This window comes from Cydia pomonella, chromosome 16, assembly GCF_033807575.1.
Source record: "Cydia pomonella isolate Wapato2018A chromosome 16, ilCydPomo1, whole genome shotgun sequence".
NCBI classification, from domain to species: Eukaryota; Metazoa; Arthropoda; class Insecta; order Lepidoptera; family Tortricidae; genus Cydia; species Cydia pomonella.
In genome coordinates this window covers 12,368,318-12,387,551 of record NC_084718.1, presented here as the reverse complement: position 1 = coordinate 12,387,551, position 19,234 = coordinate 12,368,318, and the positions used below count along the sequence as shown (strand labels likewise).

Below are 19,234 nucleotides of genomic sequence, written 5' to 3'. Positions count from 1 at the left end.
TCACTGCAAGGAAGGTAGTAGGATCCTCCATCCGCATACTCTCCGACAGTAGAGCAGTCTTAATGGCTCTAAATAGCCATATAGTTACATCCAAACTTATACACGAATGCCACGAACGACTAATGGAGGTAAGTCATAATAACAAGATCACCCTACAATGGATCAAGGGACACAGTGGATCCCGAGGTAACGATGCTGCGGACGAGCTCGCCAGGCAAGGATCGTATGCGGGGGCGATTGGTCCGGAACCGATTCTTCCGATACCATTTAGCAAGGTACGCTCAATGCTGCTGGCACGTACAGGGAAACTACACACAGAACACTGGCTGAACCAGACTGGATGCAGACAGGCAAAAGAAGCCATGCCTGGCATCAACGGAAAACTCACAAGGGCGCTCCTGCAAGTAGGGAAGGTCCGACTGAGTATGGTAACCAGTGTCATAACAGGTCATGGACTATTTAACAAACATCTTTTCACAACAGGTGTCACAGACAGTCCCCTGTGCCGAGGTCGCATGGAGACAGAAGAAACAGCCTCTCACGTGGTGCTGGAATGCAGCGGAGTGACTCCATACAGGGCTAAACATCTCGGATCTCCGAGAGACCTCCCCGAGGTCCTACTCAACATCAAAGGTTTGATAGGATTCCTCGAGGAGCTGGGCTGGCAGGACTAGCCCACCCCCAACATATCACGCAAAATAGGCGCAAGTCGTCGAGTTGCGGAAAAATCGCCCGAATACAATACAATACAATACAATAGCTTAATTGGCAATATTGAGTTGAAAATTGTATTGTTAATCGTTACTTAAGAATATATAATGAAAGATTTAATACATTACTACATTTGAAAATTATGCTACAGCGCTGCTCAATTCGATAGAAATTATTTTTCTCAAACTTGTAATGAAATTTTGACATGACTTACTTCAAATTAGTTCCGGAAATACCACATATCAGGTGCGATGAGTGAAGATGATATGTAAAGGAATTTCATACAGCCTTACACACCTAGGCCTGTAAGGCAACCTTCTTTTGTTTTTAAACGTCAAATTATGGCACGTCTTGGCATTCAACCTTAAAAAAACCTATAAGCAAAATTCTACCATTATGCTTTACTTCCTTTTTTTTGTCTTTTTTCTTTTTTGTGTTTGTTAAATATTATTTCCCATCCCGCTCATCCCATCAAAATGAGATTAACGCAAACGCGTACGTCACGTCACGCTATCGAATAAATTTACACTGGGGGTACAGGTACCTAGTCGTCATAGTTCATATTTCGACTTCATGATATCCAGAAGCAATTTTACCTATGACCGATCGCTAATACTTTATATGCAAATGATCGGGTCACGGGTACCTACCGTAAAAAATCACACGTGTTTACTTGGGAGTTTTATAAATATTCAAAACGAATGTCACTGGGGGTGATAAATATTTACTTTGTACAACATAACGCGGTAAATTGGGAATGCGCAACCTTTGATTACCTACATGAAAACGGAGATTTTTGGATGCTCTATTCATGGGGTTTGATTGGCTTCCCGGTGTGCAGATTGGTCACTTATTATTAGTAAGGGCCACCCCACACTAGGTTTTTTTTATCGTCGGCGTCTAGTCAGCGCTATGGAAAATGGCGTCGCTGCGCAGTTGCGCCAACGTTGCGTCAAGCAGCAGCCATAGAGTTGTCGAGACGCCGACGCTCGGGAGACACTAGTAAACTGACTTATAGTTATAACTCTAAGCATAGTGATCATTATAAAACGATGATGACAATCTCTCTGTATAACAGTAAAATCAAGTAACATATAATTACTAAAATTATCTACTTTTCTACATTTTAACTACAACATAAGAGATTTTGGATAAGAATGGATCGAAATAGCTCATTAACTTATTTTTCTAAATTTGCAAAAAAAGTTGACGGTTATTGGAGGTTTAAGTAGAAGCACATTACTTAGCTAGTATATAAGGTACTAAAGAAAATAATATATCTCAGGTGTCCAAATTCAGTTTGAACAGAGTCAGCATAAAAAATTTCGAATTCGATGTTATTAAACCTACATCGAATCAATTAGATTCATTAGAGTTCGGTCTGTTTTGCTAATTTGAAATACCTGAAAAACACAAACAGAACATAAATAAACAGAGCTACCTTTCGTAATTCCAGCCTTTCCTACAACTGAGGTAATACACGCTCTTCTGCACATTGTTTCAAAGGCAGGTAGGTAGACTTAACCAACCTACTAATTAAATGATAGACGCTCCACCGATCATCCGAGCTTCATGCAAAATTTAGACCGCGACACGTCAAAAGAAAATAAATGTATTATAATCTAATAACATTTGTTAAATTACATTAAGCAGCCTGGGACGACCAAAATGGATTAAACACGTAATTAAAAAACATGAAAAATAAAATAGGCAAATAGCAGGCTGTTTTTGAAAACATCGAAATGCCACATTATTGAAAAATGTCTTTCTATAAATCGACTGATTGAAGGTAACGTTTGGATGTCAACTGTAGCTGTATCTGACAATTTCCTTGATAAGATGAGTGACGTTCGCCGCCGCATTACTGCCGTGATTATGATGTTCATTCCGTGAAAATTACTCAGGTTACTCATTTACCAACGTAATCGACAGATACATCAGTAATGCAGCTGCAACTGTAATGACAAGAAATATCTAATAAAAATATAGGATTGATTAAGTACAAATATAATTATAATGGACAGAGATCATAGATAATTATAATAGAGCATAATAACTCTTAGGTTTGGGTTGGCCTTCTAGATTAGTTTATAATGTACCTTCCTAGGTATTTCCTACTTGGAATGGCGTTAAAAATGTTCGTACGTTCTTGCATATATTATAATTATGGGTAGTCAATATTTTGTAAGCGTGAGGAATAGTCACCTACCTACCACTGAAATGGTCTAGGTTCTGTAAAGTACGTAAACCTTTACAAATTTGTAACAGGTCTTTCTTGCACAAATATTCATATATTTATTGCGTCATCATAGAAAAATCACACGCAAATTCTTTACTTTTTTTCTGCGCTCCAGGAAAACTTACATCGTGCTTACTTTTAATAGCATTGCACCGAAGTCTTGCATAATCGCGCCTTTCAACGTAACGCGATTCAGGTCGCCGGTGCATTTGCCCGAGGGCCCGGGCGCCATAGCTCCTTTGCTGAACGGGCTTTTCCCCCGCTGTTTATAGTCAGGTACTTTGCTTCAAAAAACACCTTCTTTAAAAGATTACTTTGGGAAGTTTGACATATTTTCGTTAAATAACAGAACGGACTACTAGTATATATGTTACGGGTACCTAATGTAAATTTAAACAACATTATAATCTGTATTCGGCGATTACCCGTACACATCTAGGTCTACCCAACACTGGCTGGGTAATGTTAGGTGTTGCATCATCAATTCTGACATTACTCTCCCAATGTTTGGTAAACATAGATCTGTACGGGTAACGCCGATTACAGATTTAAGTTTATTTAATTTTCGGGCTTTTCCCATAAGGCTTGATGGGTAATACTAGGTATACTCAGGTAAACTTGAGTTTAATTAACCTTCTAACATTACCCGTAACATTTATCTTATACCTTTAAACGAGCAATTCTTGTATACAGGGTGTATAAACAGCTTACTCAATTTCCCGGTAGATGGCACTTTTTGTTTTTACAACTAACGAACGCTTGTCTACCGTGGATTTAATAAGGTAATTATTTTGTTTTGTATTTTGTGTGATTTGTGTGGAGTTTAAGTACAGCCAAATAAACAAACTACTGTTTATAATTAAACGAGTTGTTTAATTTTGAGCTTTCCCTTTCGAGACCAGAGTACCGAATATACATGGTCCCTCGAATCGGATAAGTCCGTGGCTTTTTGCAAGTTCAGTGCACTTCGTCCCGTGCTTAGCAGAGGTTCGCTTCTGAAAAGGCGGGGTAGAGTTCCAGCTAGTTGGGATTACTAGCGCCATCTAGCGACGAGTAGCCGAAGCTAAAAACGGAAGCGGATACGAGTTGCAGCAGTTTAGAGAGGTCAAGTGGCGCCATCTAGTACCAGCAACTGGAAAAGGAGATCAGCGGAGTGTGACGTCAGTGTCAAATGTTGAGTGAGTGTGTCAAGTGTGAACCGTGAGTACTTTTAAAGTTATTTTCAACCTTGTGGACAATAATTTACTTTGTGATATCGATTTATTTTGCTATGGAATTTTGAACCTTGTTTTCAAGAAGCTATTTACTTTGAAGAAATTGAATACTTAAATGGACATAGAATTTCTTTAGACATAATTTGTATAGAATATTAACTTAGAATAATTTAGTAGATTAGTAACTTAGAATAATTCGCAAAATCCTGTTGGAACGGGAAATCCATGCCCAATTTTACTCGGTGTATCAAAATTCAAAGACTTGTAAAATTTTCAAAAATATTATTACTTATTTTTATTTTATTAGTATTTTTAATATACATACTTTAGGTTGTCATTCAATTCAACTCTGTTTTGTCAAAAGATTCACATCAATTTGCTAACAACATGGATACATTGCTCAATTATCAAAATGACTTATCCAGTCGTATTTTCAAGGCGCGTGTTAATTTTAAAAAATCTCCTAAGTCTCGTATAACTGAGCATTATATAGAGAGTAGGCTAGAAACACTAGAACAGTTTTGGTCGGAATTCAGACAAGGTCACAAAGAGTTAATGCGTACCTACGATTTAGCACTTTTAAAAACAAAAACTTATATTGTTGAGGACATTTACGACCAAACAGAAGATGAATATACGGATTATCGATGTGAACTTAAAGATGGTTTAGCTGAATTTGTAAGCTTTCATTCATGTCAATCAAAGGCCAACAACGAGGATAGTGTACCTGCTAGGATAAATCCAATAAAGCTTCCAAAATTAAGCATTTCTAAATTTTCGGGCAAGTACGAAGAGTGGATGACATTTAAAGATTTATTTGTGTCTATGATTCATAACAATACTGCATTAGATAGCGTACAAAAATTACAATACCTAAAGAGTTATCTCACGGGAGAGGCAGAACAGTTGCTACGCAATATTCCGGTTTCTGATTCAAATTATGCTCGGTGTTGGAGTCAATTAGAGCAGCGGTATGATAATAAAAAATATCTCTCGCACTGCATTTTGAAACGTCTACTAAGTCAAAGAAACGCAACTTCTGAATCTCCTGCCTTTTTAAAGGATCTTTTAGACACGTCAACAGACTGTTTAAGTGCACTGTCTAACTTAGGCATTGATGTGTCCACATGGGACATCATAGTGATACATTTGTTGACGCTAAAATTAGATCAAGAATCACGCAAGCAATGGGAGCTTAATGTAGCAACCAACTCAGCTTCGGATGCTCTGCCTACCTTTGAGCAATTCAAAGATTTTTTGACGAGCCGATACAGGGCCTTAGAATTCATCGAGCCGAGAAACGTTAATAAGACTCCCAATGCTTACGTAAAACCTGGCAATAGTAATTCAAACAAGCCAAATGCACTTCACGTTGCCAACGCATCGGCTTTAGCTTGTGAATTTTGTTCTGAAACACACAAACTATGTTTTTGTAAAAAATTTGCAAACGAAGATTTTGACAAAAGGCATGAATTTGTAACCAACAATCGACTGTGCTATAACTGTTTAGGTAGTAACCATGCTGTGAGGTTTTGTCAAAAGGCCACTAGTTGTAGAGTTTGTGGAAGGAAGCATCATTCTCTACTTCACCAAAAGGATTTCTCATCTTCAACTGTCAATCCAAAGAAAGTAGTTCAGGCAGTGGAAGATGTCTCGAAAGAAGCCACACATATCGCGACAGAGAACACACAAAATGAGACCACACCGATAGTCAACTGTTTTGCGACAGAGATAGTGAAAGATGAAGTATTATTAGCCACAGCCCTTGTAAAGGCTGAGTCCAGAACAGGCGAGTATCAGGTGATTCGTGCATTCATAGACCAAGGTGCACAGTCTTCATTTGTCACTGAAGCTGTGGTGCAAGCCTTAGGGTTAAAGAAAGTTCCCATCAAAAGTTCGATTACGGGGTTAGGTGGCGAACCGACTTCTGCTGTGCCTAAATACACAGTAGACTTAAAAATTCAATCGCTAGCTGACCCAACATTTAATATTGTAGTAAAGACATATGTTTTAAACAAAATCACCAATTACCTTCCCGGTAAACAAGTAACATTTCCAGAATGGTTGAAACGGAAACAGCTTACGTTGGCCGATCCGACTTATAATATACCCAGTAAAATCGATGTACTGTTGGGAGGCGAAGTCTACTGCAAGATAATTGCAGATGGAATACTCAAAGGTCCAAAAGGGTCTCCTCTATTACAGTGCACTACTCTCGGGTGGATTTTATCTGGCACAGACGGTTCAACGAGTGGAACTGAAAATGTGACAGTTTTACATACACAGGTGAATGAAGATGATATGTTGAAAAAATTCTGGGAAATGGAGGCAGAACCGAAAGTTCACTCGAAACTGTTTACACCAGAAGAACAAAGGTGCGAAGATTTCTTTGCATCTACTACAGTGAGAGACGAAGACGGCAGGTATGTCGTGAAATTGCCGTTTCGCGACGATCATACCTGCAAGGGCAATTCAAGGGAGATTGCAGTTAAAAGACTACACAGTTTGGAGAGGAAATTTGAAAAAGATAAAACACTTAAAACAAGATATACGGAAGTAATCAAGGAGTATGAGCAACTAGGCCACATGATACCTGTGACTGAACCTGACCACAAACTGAAAGATGCTATATACTTGCCTCATCATGCTGTCATTCGTGAAAATCGAACCACAACTAAGGTTAGAGTTGTATTTGACGCATCCTGCAAAGACTATAAAGGGATTTCGCTGAACGACTTACTTATGATAGGGCCTACCTTGCAGCCAGATTTGCGTCACCTAGTTATGTGTTGGAGACAGTATCCCGTGTGTTTAGTTGCGGACATTGTCAAAATGTACCGCATGGTGCGGGTGGATGAAGATGATGCCGACTTCCAACGCATAGTATGGCGAGATGACTCTAGAAACAAGATCAAAGATTACAAGTTACTGACAGTAACATTTGGCACCGCCTCAGCTCCATATTTAGCGGTGAAAGCATTGAATCAAGTAGCTTATGATCATATGGACAAATATCCCATGGCTGCACCTAGAGTTCACAAAGAGTTTTACATGGATGATTTGATGACTGGTAGTGAAACAATAGAAGAAGGGTTACATCTATATAAGGAAATGAAAGGACTATTGAACGAAGGAGGATTTTTGTTACAGAAGTGGGCTAGTAATAAACTGGAATTGTTAGATCTGATAAATAAAAGAGAAAACGAACATATTGCAAACGAAGAAGAAAAGAACAACCTGGAATTAAAAACAGACAATGTAACAAAAATTTTAGGACTTACCTGAAATAGAAATGAAGATGTATTTCAGTATTCAGTTAATCTGCCCCCGCTTTCACCACCTGCAACAAAAAGAAAAATCATATCCGATGTTTCTCGTCTATTTGACCCGTTAGGGTGGTTAGCTCCATGTGTCATAGTAGCAAAGATTTTTATACAGCGATTGTGGATAGCAGGAATCGGATGGGACGAGGAACCACCAACTGATATATTAAAAGATTGGATAACCTACCGTGAACAATTAACTTACCTTGAAGACTTCCGGATCCCAAGATGGCTTAACATGAATGTTAATGACACATTAGTGGAGTTACATGGCTTTAGTGATGCCGCTACTGCTGCATACGCAGCTGTTGTATATCTTCGGGTAGTAAAAGCTTCAGGTGAAATTCAGGTTGCTTTGATAGCGGCTAAAACCAGAGTATCTCCTGTCAAACAGGTCAGTATACCAAGACTGGAACTCTGCGGCGCAGTACTCGTAGCTAAACTGCTGAAGGAAGTTGCTATGGTTATGAACATACCCAAACATAATGTAAGAGCGTGGACAGATTCTACGGTAGTTCTTGCTTGGCTGAACAAACATCCAAGTAATTGGAAAACTTTTGTAGCCAATAGAGTATCGGAAATACTTACTACTATGGACTCATCTCAATGGTCACATGTTTCAACAAAAAACAATCCCGCAGATTGCGCGTCTCGTGGGATCCGACCAGCAGAGCTAAATGAGCATAACTTGTGGAAATTCGGTCCTAAGTTTTTATGCAATGAGGTCATCAATTATTCGAAACCCAAAAACAACGAAACGAATCTGGAAAAATCTGCGAAGGTTCATTTAGGAGTTGTAGAAGAACCTATTTGGGCTAAATATTCATCGTTGAATAAGCTTATTCGTATTGTCGCATATTGTAGACGTTTTATTATTAAGCGCAATTTATGCGGAAACCGAGAACACACTAAACATCTCCAGAAATGGGAATTAGACGAAGCTTTCACAAACTGTGTGAAATTGTGTCAAAACGAAGAATTTAAAAATGATATAGCAGAGATCAATAAAAATGGTTATATATCTTCGAAGACTTCCAAAATTCGTTCTTTGTCACCCTTTCTCGAAAACGGTGTTTTACGAGTTGGTAGTCGATTAGAGAATACGTTAGATTCCGAAGAAACAAAGCATCCGATGATCTTACCATACGATTCACATCTGACAAAATTGATTGTTGCGGACGCACATGTACGCACCCTTCATGGAGAGCAAAGAATCATGTTGAACTATTTGAGGTCAGCTTATTGGATAATAAGGGTAAAAGATTTGGTGAAACAACACATTCGTAAATGTGTTCGTTGCATTCGTTATAAAGCCAAAATGCAAACACAGATGATGGGAAACTTACCTACAGCAAGAGTCACTCCAGACAGGGCATTTATTCGCAGTGGTGTTGATTACGCAGGACCCATCAATCTGAGGACATCAAAAGGCCGAGGGCATCGTTCGTATAAAGGATACATCTGTTTATTTATATGTATGGTCACGAAGGCTATACATCTAGAAGTCGTAAGTGAGTTGACATCGCGTGGATTTCTGGAAGCTTTCAAGCGTTTTATATCCAGACGCGGTAGGTGTTTAGAAATTCATAGTGACAACGGGACAAATTTTGTCGGAGCCGCGAAAGAATTAAAAGAATTATTTAATGCTGAGAAATCGACTATGATTCAGGAAATAGCAGAAAGTTTAGCTTCAGACGGTACTACGTGGCATTTTATACCGCCTAAAAGTCCAAACTTTGGCGGATTATGGGAAGCTGGAATTAAGTCCACTAAATACCATATTAAAAGAGTTATTGGTGATTCGACACTCACATACGAAGAAATGTCAACGCTGCTTAGCCAAATTGAAGCCTGCTTAAATTCACGTCCTATTTCAGTTATGAATAGTGACCCAAATGAGCCTATTCCTTTGACACCTGGTCACTTTTTAATAGGAGAGCCTTTAGTTACAGTACCGGAAAGGAATTTTGAAGGTTCAAACACTGTCAGTTTAAAGCGATGGCAATTGACGCAGCATATGTTGCAAAACTTTTGGCGCCGGTGGTCCAACGAATATTTGACCCATTATTTACATCGTTATAAGTGGTCACATCAGGTTCCCGAACCTGCAATTGGAAATATCCTTTTGGTGAAAGAAGACGATCTTCCCCCTTCTAAGTGGCTTTTTGGTAGAATTATACAAAAACACCCCGGCACAGATTCATTAACAAGAGTTGTAACTATAAAATGTAAAAATACATTAATGAAACGGCCGACTTCAAAGGTCATTATATTGCCAGTGACTGAATAAACAATTGTTTTATTACTAAGTATGTGCTTGATTATATTTAAAGAGTTTTATGTTGTATTGAGAAGATTAAGATTTTATGTTATGTTTTAATTTAATTGTATTTAGGAAAACCGCACCCACGTAATTTGTTTTGTATTCAGTTCAAATTTGTTCTCATTGTTACTCAAAGGTGGGCGGTCATGATGAAGGACATGTTGTCCTTGGTAGGCGGTATGTATAAACAGCTTACTCAATTTCCCGGTAGATGGCACTTTTTGTTTTTACAACTAACGAACGCTTGTCTACCGTGGATTTAATAAGGTAATTATTTTGTTTTGTATTTTGTGTGATTTGTGTGGAGTTTAAGTACAGCCAAATAAACAAACTACTGTTTATAATTAAACGAGTTGTTTAATTTTGAGCTTTCCCTTTCGAGACCAGAGTACCGAATATACAAGATTATGGGACATCAAGGGAAAGTACCTTAAATATAAGACATAGGATATTTTGCTAAAAGGAGACTTTATTTTATTTTCAAAACTGAGTAATACTGCATTCAAAGATTTAAAAAAAAAAGTTACTTTGTCTGGAAATCGAACCGACTCAAATGTGAAAAAAAAACATCCTGGATTTTTATGATGCCAATCGAAAGAATGCATAAAAAATAAGTCATCTCAGAAATATGATATCGCAAAACAAACGAATACAGTAAAATTTTTGATTAAAATTTCGAGTTTCGGTTTAATTCCCAGAAAAAGTAAGCAATTTTCATTTTTTTTTAGAAATTCTTTGAATGCATTATAAAATAAAATAAAGTCTTCTTTCAGCAAAATATCCTATCTACGATATTTAAGGTACTTTCCCTTGATGTCCCATAGTCTTGGGACACCCTGTATATATATATATTTCCGGGATCTCGGAAACGGCTCTAACGATTTCGCTGAAATTTGGTATATGGGGGTTTTTGGGGGTATACAATCGATCTAGATTAGTCTTATGTTTGGGAAAACGCGGGTTTTCGAGTTTTCATGCGTTTTTCTTTCGACGCAGAATATGGTCGCTAATTTCGTGTTGCCAGCCACGGTCCGTTTGGTCCAGCGGGTTAAGACGCAGACTGCTAAAAGAGTGTTACGGGTTCGAATCTCGCCCGGTGACTAACTTTTGTTTTTTTTTTTATATGTTCAATTTTATATATAATTTTTTAATTTTTATTGTTTTAGACAAGTTTAATTTAGTAAAAAAATTACCTATGTAATAAGAGAAATTAACAATAGATGGCGTTACTCTGTGACAAGTGCTGTAAGGTTAAAATCTATTGTAAATAATAATAATTGTCAGTTCACATTTTACTTTTTAAGTTTATGTAGATTATCACCTATACACCACCAAATTACAATAAATAGTTATAACCGAGCAAAGCTCGGTCGCCCAGGTACTGATATACCTATACTCGTAGTGCATTGCATTGCTAAAATGAAACAAGGCAACTGAAACTAAAATAATACGATCGAATCATAGATTCGTATAACTGTTTTAAGTGGGGATATAATGAATATCAAAATATTCTATACCTTAGTACAGGGGTTCCCAAAGTGTGCGCCGCGGCGCCCTGGTGAGGCGTAAAGAGGGGCGCCGTGAGTTCTATCATTATCCGAAACCACAAATATTCGCGGGTACCTATTTGAGCGCTCGCATCGGTAAATACGAGTAATATAGCGTCGTGTCACTCTTTTTCGACCGTGATTTTAAATTTACAAGGGCGCCGTTGCAAAATACTACACTTGTAACTGCGCCGCAGGTTGAAAAAGATTGGGAACCCCTGCCTTAGTACTTAACATGCTCAATGTGGCATTGCCGCGGGGTAGGCTCGATGAATCTTCTAAGTGCGCTTTTAGATTTAATTTTATTTTTTTATTAGCGTGTCCTTAAAGATGCGTTTATATGGGCACCTAGTACCTATTTACTAGGATTGGTCACTAAATTATCTCTCCCTAGGTACCGCATCTGCAGCCCAGCCCACGCGTCTAGGCTCTGATCGCTTACATTCTAGCGGCGTCTACTAACCAGTGAAACCTTGATCTCAAATAACACATAGTTGTTACACATATCGAAATCAAGTTATACTGGAGGCTTACATTATTTTGTGAATCAGGTAGGACGAGCTAGCAATATGATATTAGATACACATATCCAAGCAGCCCCTCAAACACAACGAAGTCCGCAAACTTATTGCCCATGAATCTAGGCATATTGATTTAGGACGAGATCAATAGGGATTGAAGGGTTTTATACACGTTAATAATGTGCGTGATACAAGTTTTTATTATACGCTTTGTTTAGGTTATATTTTATTCCTCTTAAATTTTTTACGAACGAGAGTAAAGTGTAAGGTATACTTTTAAACAAAAAAAATCGAATGCATTAGAAATCATACAAAATTGTCACCATTTGGAAATCAATCTGCATAAGTAACTTACGAACATTAGCCACAGGCTTCCAAGTAGAGGGCACTGATCAATTTCCCTTTGCTGGCCCTTTTTAGGGTTTCGTAGTCACCTAGAAACCCTTATAGTTTCTCCATGTCAGGCGGTCCATCCGCCCGCGGTTTTGCTCCGTGATTGGTAGCGCTAGAAAGCTGCAATTTGGCATGGATATATAAATTATGCAAGGCAACAAATTTATTAGAGTACCACGCAAACAAAAAAAAAAAAAAATTGTTTTGCTTTGACCCAATAGTGTGGGGTATCGTTGGATATGCCTTTCAAAACGAATACGCGTATTTAAAAAACATTTTTGATAAATTTTTAATAAAGCCAATTCCATACTTTCGTACACAAAACGATTATTAATATAATTGGCATCATAACAATAAATTATTATTTCACAATTTCTTTCTTCCAAATTTTACAGAGGATTAAGATACCAAGTCAATACAAAGGCCTTTGTTAAGCAAAGCGTTTTTAAAGTAGACGTTAAAAGCCAGGGGAGGATACGGGGCAAGAAATAATAATTAATAAAATATTGAACGGAAGCCTAATTTGGCTCTCAGATTCCGATGGGTGGTCTCGAATATACGCCGTAATATGAGCAGCCGGCAATTTCACATCTCTCTGAGATTTTATGTAATACTTTGGTTTTTCACCGACATATAATCTGTGTAAATCCTAGGTTGAACAAATCATTTATAGAATTAAAAACAAGCCAAAGATCATCAGGTAAAAATTTCACGTGGGCTCAAAAAAAAATATACGTAAGTACCTACTTACCTATCTATTTAAGTTCCTCTTTGTGACACGACTCTAGAAGTTCCGTATCTTCCTCCTCATCCTTAAATACCATAAAAGTATGTTCAGTGTGATTTCATGCTTCTATATCCACCCGATGCTCCCAAGAAGTCGGAAATTTCAGACGATAGTCCTGATTGCTTTTGCCGTTAAACTGTAGCTAAAGCAATTACGAGCGGAATTGGAATTACATTTGGATTAAGAAATATTGGTTTGCTTAGCGACAGAGATTGTTTATCCAACGCGATAAGTTTTGTAGACTCACGTGGAGTTTCCCGTGACTCAAGTAGAAATGTTTCGTAGGAAACATTTAAGCGGAAAGTTGTTCCCCTCGGATCTGATTTGCCTGTGGCAACTGAAGACGTACAAGTTATATTCTAAATTCAAAGTAACATTTCTCTCTTTTATACGTTCCATATTGTTTTTAAATCTTGTCGTAGTGTAGTACTACATCATCTTGTTTTTCGCATTTCAGTGGCAGATTTTTAGGGTTCCGTACCCAAAGCGTCAAACGGGACCCTATTACTGAGACTCCGCTGCCGTCCGTCAGTCCGTCCGTCCGTCCGTCTGTCACCAGGCTGTATCTCATGAACTGTGACAGTTAGACAGTTGAAATTTCTACAGATTATGTGCCGCTATAACAACAAATACTAAAAACAGAATAAAATAAATATTTCTTTCCAATCTCGAGGTGCTCATGTAATCACCGAAGTTAAGCAACGTCGGGCGGGGTCAGTACTTGGATGGGTGACCGTTTTTATAGATAATGGTACGGAACTAACGGAACCCTTCCTGTGCAAGTGCGACTCGCACTTGGCCGATTTTTTATGTTAATTTCTTAATTATATCATAAAATAACATTGTGTAATCTAAGTATTCTTCTTACGAAAGTTGAAGATATTTTATGACGTACTCATTTTAACCATGATGTAAGGTAACCTACTCTCAGTAATGAGACTTAGCAAAATCTGATTTACCTCTACCATCAGAACCCCTAGTATACATTTATTCGATAGCGTGACGTGACGTACCCGTTTGCGTTAAGACTTATTTTGTATGGGATTTAGCAACAGCGCGCCAAGCGAGACGTTTTGGAAATTCAAAATCCCATACAAAATTAGACTTAACGCAAACGCGTAACTACGGCACGTCACAATATCGAATAAATTTACACTAGGCGTACAGTTGTCAAGGAGTAAGGGTTCTAAATTAAAACTATTTTCCTATTACTTTTACTTACATATTTTCCCCATATCGTATTTGAAATCACCTTTTGTCTTAAGCTACATCATCTTGCGGATCCATGAATATTTAAGCACCTACGTGCTTAGATCTTTTATGCTCGGTTGCAAGACGAATTCGCCCATAAACTGCGGTATGCAATTTCAGGAGCTCCGTTTACTAACAAACAAAATAGAGTGTCATCTAGCGTATTCTTGTTTACGGTAACAAAAGCTGTGTATTCTGGAGCGCAATACTACTTACATCGTTCATTTTCACAGACGCGCCAGTGGTAAACGAGAAAAGCAATTACGAGTGAAGCACATCCGAAGACAAATATTACAGAAGTAAATGCTCCCTAAGTCGAGCACGGTTTGATTTCGGCACTCGTAAATTTCAGAAGCTATTTCAATATTAGAATAGTTTTAATTGTAGCTCGTTGAATTATTTACGAAAGAAGAAGAGCGAAATCGCACAAAAAACTAGTGTTTTTTGTGCGATTCACACTTCTTTGGTTATAAACTACTTTTTTCGTTTAAAATTAAATACTGCCAGTTTTATTCGATAATTTTCGCCGTGAATACCTGAATAAACTTGAAAAATGTTTCTCATCTACTCTCATATGCGGCATCGTTTATTACTTTCCTAGCTCTCCCTGCTTTGAGGTAACTTTGGAGTGAAATTCCCACTAAATTAGGTACGTGATTCACTTAAACGTGTTCACAGGATTAATAAGGCCTGAGGTTTGCATGAATAAGCTCTCAGGTTTGAATTCGGGTAATATTGAGGTCTAGAATTAGAATGAAGTATACGTTTTAATCACATAGGTGTTAGATTTAATAACTTTCAAGCTTCTTTAGTAGAAGTATTTTATCGTTTCTGTAAGTACATATATTATTTTAAAAACATTACGCATTGCGAAAACCTACGAACCTTTAATTCCTGAAATTAGAGTCAAATTAGAATTACATTTGCACGTATCAATAGTGAGATAGGTATAAATATAACAGCATAATAAAGTGTTCATACGTACAATCCATAAAACTAGCAAACTATATAAATAGGTAAGCAAGCAAATAAATCTCCCAGTTACTTAGCCACTCCAATAGCTATTCTTCCAATCGCCGTCCGAAGTTGTTGCTGAAGTGACCGATATTCAATTATTCGGGAAGTGCCAAACTATTCTCTTACAGGCATCAGTGTCACTTAGGTAATAAGATAGAAAACTAAGTAGGTACAGTACAAAGACCGCCATCACCGTGTCACTTGACAAAGAGCCTCCCAAGAGATTCAATAGCCCATTCTGTAGACACGAAAGTTATTATGTTGATAAGTCTTTTGTGAAGTATATTTCATGTGCATATGATGTATGCTGGGACCATTGTGGTGTTCGGGGACTGTTTCATATACAAATACTGACGCGTGGCCTAGACTTACTCTGTTTTAAACAAGGAAACATAGTATTGGCGAAATTAGGTGAGAATGGATTGTACCTACTCGATGTAAGTTTCTGTGATATTTGTAAAATGGTACATACCTATTAATTATAAGCAGGCCTACAGAATGAAATCAATTATAAGTTGATCAAATGGAGGAATTTCCAATGGGGAGAAGAGAAGCGGGTCGGTAAATTTAAGGAGCGAGTACCTAAACAGAATTTTAAAAGCAATAACGCGAAATGGCCGCTAATTTTGGCAAGGAGGTTCGCATGATTACTGAAAAATTATTTACTAAGGAAAGAAGGGATCGCCTCTTCAAATCCCTTAGAGGCAGACACAGCCTTAGCTTTAGATTAGAGCGAAGTTATTAATATTTTATTGTTTGAAACAAAATAATTTGTTGGGTTTCATGTTTTACTTGCCTCCTTGGGTTATTTTAACGCTTGCCAAGGTATCTTAGTTACTGTTATATTGCTACAGTAGAAAGTGCTTCTAGTTTAGAATACATTTGCAATTTTTTTTAATTAACCCGCTTTCGAAGTTACCCCTATACACCTGACATGCAAAATCCTGAAAAATGTTCGCGCTAGGTAATATCGCAAAGCCTTTTTGCGGTAACCTTTGTAGATGTGTGCTCGTGCACAAAGAAAAATGTAAGCTTCTTACGTTTTACGCTTTCGCGTTAGGCATTTGGACTACTCTTAGGTCCTCATAGACCTTTAAACTAGGTACGATATAATAGTATAGATTTATTTGACATATTTTATTTCTCTATTTCCAACATAGTAAACGGTCTAGGGACACTGCGATATTGAAGTGAGTGAGTACAGTGCGATATGCAGCACCCTGTACAAAAAATAAGAAAAGGTTATAATTTTTAGGTACCGTACATAATAAGTTATATTTTTTGTTTCTGTTAAAACAAACTGTTGTAATAAAACAAAGTTCGAGCAATCCATACCGTACCATTCAGTCAGATCACATACAGTTAAGCAATGGGAGTTACTCGTATCTTACTGTCGATCAAAGGTAGGTCAGTTATTCCACCAAGCGAGCGTATTGTATCCACATATTGGTATGGACACAGGGCTGATTGGCCGGTTCAATGCCGACAGAAATCATGTACCGATGGAACGTGAATTTACCTACCTTTTGGTGAATTGACGTTTCTGAATTGACAGCTGGTGCATTCGAATGCTGTGTTTGACAACCGAAAGGCTTTAGCTGTTCACTGCTCTGTTAACGTGCTCCATAACGAAATATTTTCGGAATATTGGTTGCCCAAACTCAAAATGTAACTTACAATGATTAATGCGACAGATGGAGTCATAAATAATCTTTTCTCCAATATACTCTGCAATATTCATCTTATTGTAGCAAAAATAGTACGGGAAGTTCTTCATTATGGTCAAACCAAAGACTGAAGTAAGTATATATTTTTTACATTTTAAGGAAACTAATTTCGATGCGCTATCTCTATTTTGTATCCGAAACTAGCTATGTATGTGTGCGTGCACATCTACATATGCATCTGTATGTGTAGGTACATTTGTACTACTTACATAATATTATGTCTACTTGGGCGGTTTACAAGTAAATTTTTTGTTTGGTTTCTTGTAACCTTCGTAATTTTCTTGTTTCGAGATATCAAACGAAATACTGACTTGTAAGCCGCCCAAGTAGAACTAATATTGTGTAGAAAAATTTGAAAAGAATGGAATCCAAAAAAAATACTCACTTTATAGTAAAGAAAGTATATGTTTATTGCTTTCAATTCGATATATAAGATAGTAATAGACTAGGTGTTGTAAGTGCTTGCAGCTTCTGATTCTGTTTGGAATTGTTCTTCTTTTTACCTCTGTTCATCTTTGTGTACATTGCTGTATTAGCTTCGTCTTCTGTGACTTGTGTCTCAGTATGGCTTAGAACTCTTTCATGTGCACATAACTGACTAGCCTAGTTCTCAACTGAGCGTTTCTTCTTTGATCTTTACATCCAGTAGTGACAAGGGACTTGAATTCAAGATAATCCGGAGGTGAAGTAAGAACTGGTAAAGTGCACATTAGGAGCATTCCTGGAAATTTCGTCTCGCTCTCTAGCTCCGTAAACAATTCGCTCCAGATATTCTTTAAAATAAACACATGAGTAATGATGTCGTGGTTCGAGTCCTTCTTGTACTAATGAATTTCAGGCATAGGACGCATGTCTTGTCTACGCACGTACCTCCATAGATGCACTCTATCTCGTCTAACTTAGCGGAATCAAATTGCACAAATCTTGGAGATGTCATCGGTTATGTTTTCATCGCTGTATGAGCGCTAATGAGGATGGTTTTTTTTCTTACCTTCGAAAATATCGAAACCTCCCAGCATAGCCTTGAACACTGTTCAAATTTTAAACCTCCAGGTTTTTTAACATTGGAACTATTGGGATTCTAATTTCCCTATTTGAATTTGACTCGTGTTTAATGCTTGCTCCGATTTTACTCTGCTCTGCACTTTAAATAAAAGTGAATATATTCGGAGATAATCGCTCCGAAAGAAAAATAAATGTGTCCCCCCCCCTCTAACTTTTGAACCATAGGTCCAAAAAATATGAAAAAAATCGTGGAAGTAGAGCTTAAGAAATACATTAAATGAAAACTATAGCGGACATGATCAGTTTAGCTGTTTTTGAGTTATCGTAAAAAGTTTCCCCTTCATAGTAAAAAGACTTACTTTAATTAGGTACTGATTATGCAAATTTGCCTATTGGTTTAACTCGAGTGAAAGGTACCGTTTCATCCCTTGGTTAACAATTTACTATACTTTAAGCTCCAGTTTAGCTTATTGTGACGGAAGAGTAACTACGGAACCCTACACTGAGCGTGGCCCGACATGCTCTTGGCCGGTTTTTATAATATATAATATAATAATAAACAAGCCGACAAATTGCCTGATTGTAAGCGATTACCGTCGCCCATAGACACCCGTAACACCAGTGGAGTTGTAGGTGTGTTTCCGGCCTTTGAGATGGGAGTACGCTCTTTTCTTGAAGTTTTGAAGGTCGTAGTGGTCCGGAAATACCGCAAGCGATAGTTCAATCTACAGTTTCATCCCGATTCAAACTTTAATAGAACGGCCCGATTCGAAGAATGAGATACGATAACAATAAGTTCTCATTTAGATATCGTTTGCATGTCGTATAATTGACAGAAGCAGCTCGATTCGAGCAACCAATGTCACTTTGACGTTAGAAATATCATTGATAGATCCTATTGCGATCACAGTGGAATCGAAATAAACGTCAATTTTGACATGTCGTTTAGTTGTCGATCTTTTAAAGATCTTTCCAAGATCTTAAGCGTGTCTTAATTATTCTTCGAATCGGGCCGTAAGTAAATAATTTCGTAAAGATGCGATATGGTTTTTTTTGTCACTGCAATATCTAATCCTGAATGAGGACTACGTTTGTATGGAGAAGCGGCCGTCCCCTTTCCTCTTAATGTTGCTGTCCTACTAATTCCACAATTTTATGATATATGTAGTTTTATAT

The 19,234-nt window shown here is 37.6% G+C and overlaps 2 protein-coding genes across 2 annotated transcripts in view; both read left to right on the top strand.

The window, feature by feature from the left end:
• Positions 1 to 19,234, top strand: part of LOC133526354 (probable G-protein coupled receptor CG31760) — a 146,148-nt gene that overhangs the window by 7,812 nt on the left and 119,102 nt on the right. The gene's annotated exons all lie outside the window — the stretch shown is intronic.
• On the top strand, positions 6,487 to 7,449 carry LOC133526630 (uncharacterized). Its single transcript, XM_061863322.1, has one exon. The coding sequence runs from the start codon at positions 6,487 to 6,489 to the stop codon at positions 7,447 to 7,449; it is 963 nt and encodes a 320-aa protein (XP_061719306.1).

What these genes read in the sequence shown, in the direction of transcription:
- LOC133526630 (XM_061863322.1), top strand. Translation starts at nt 6,487, where the DNA reads ATGGAGGCAGAACCGAAAGTTCACTCGAAACTGTTTACACCAGAAGAA.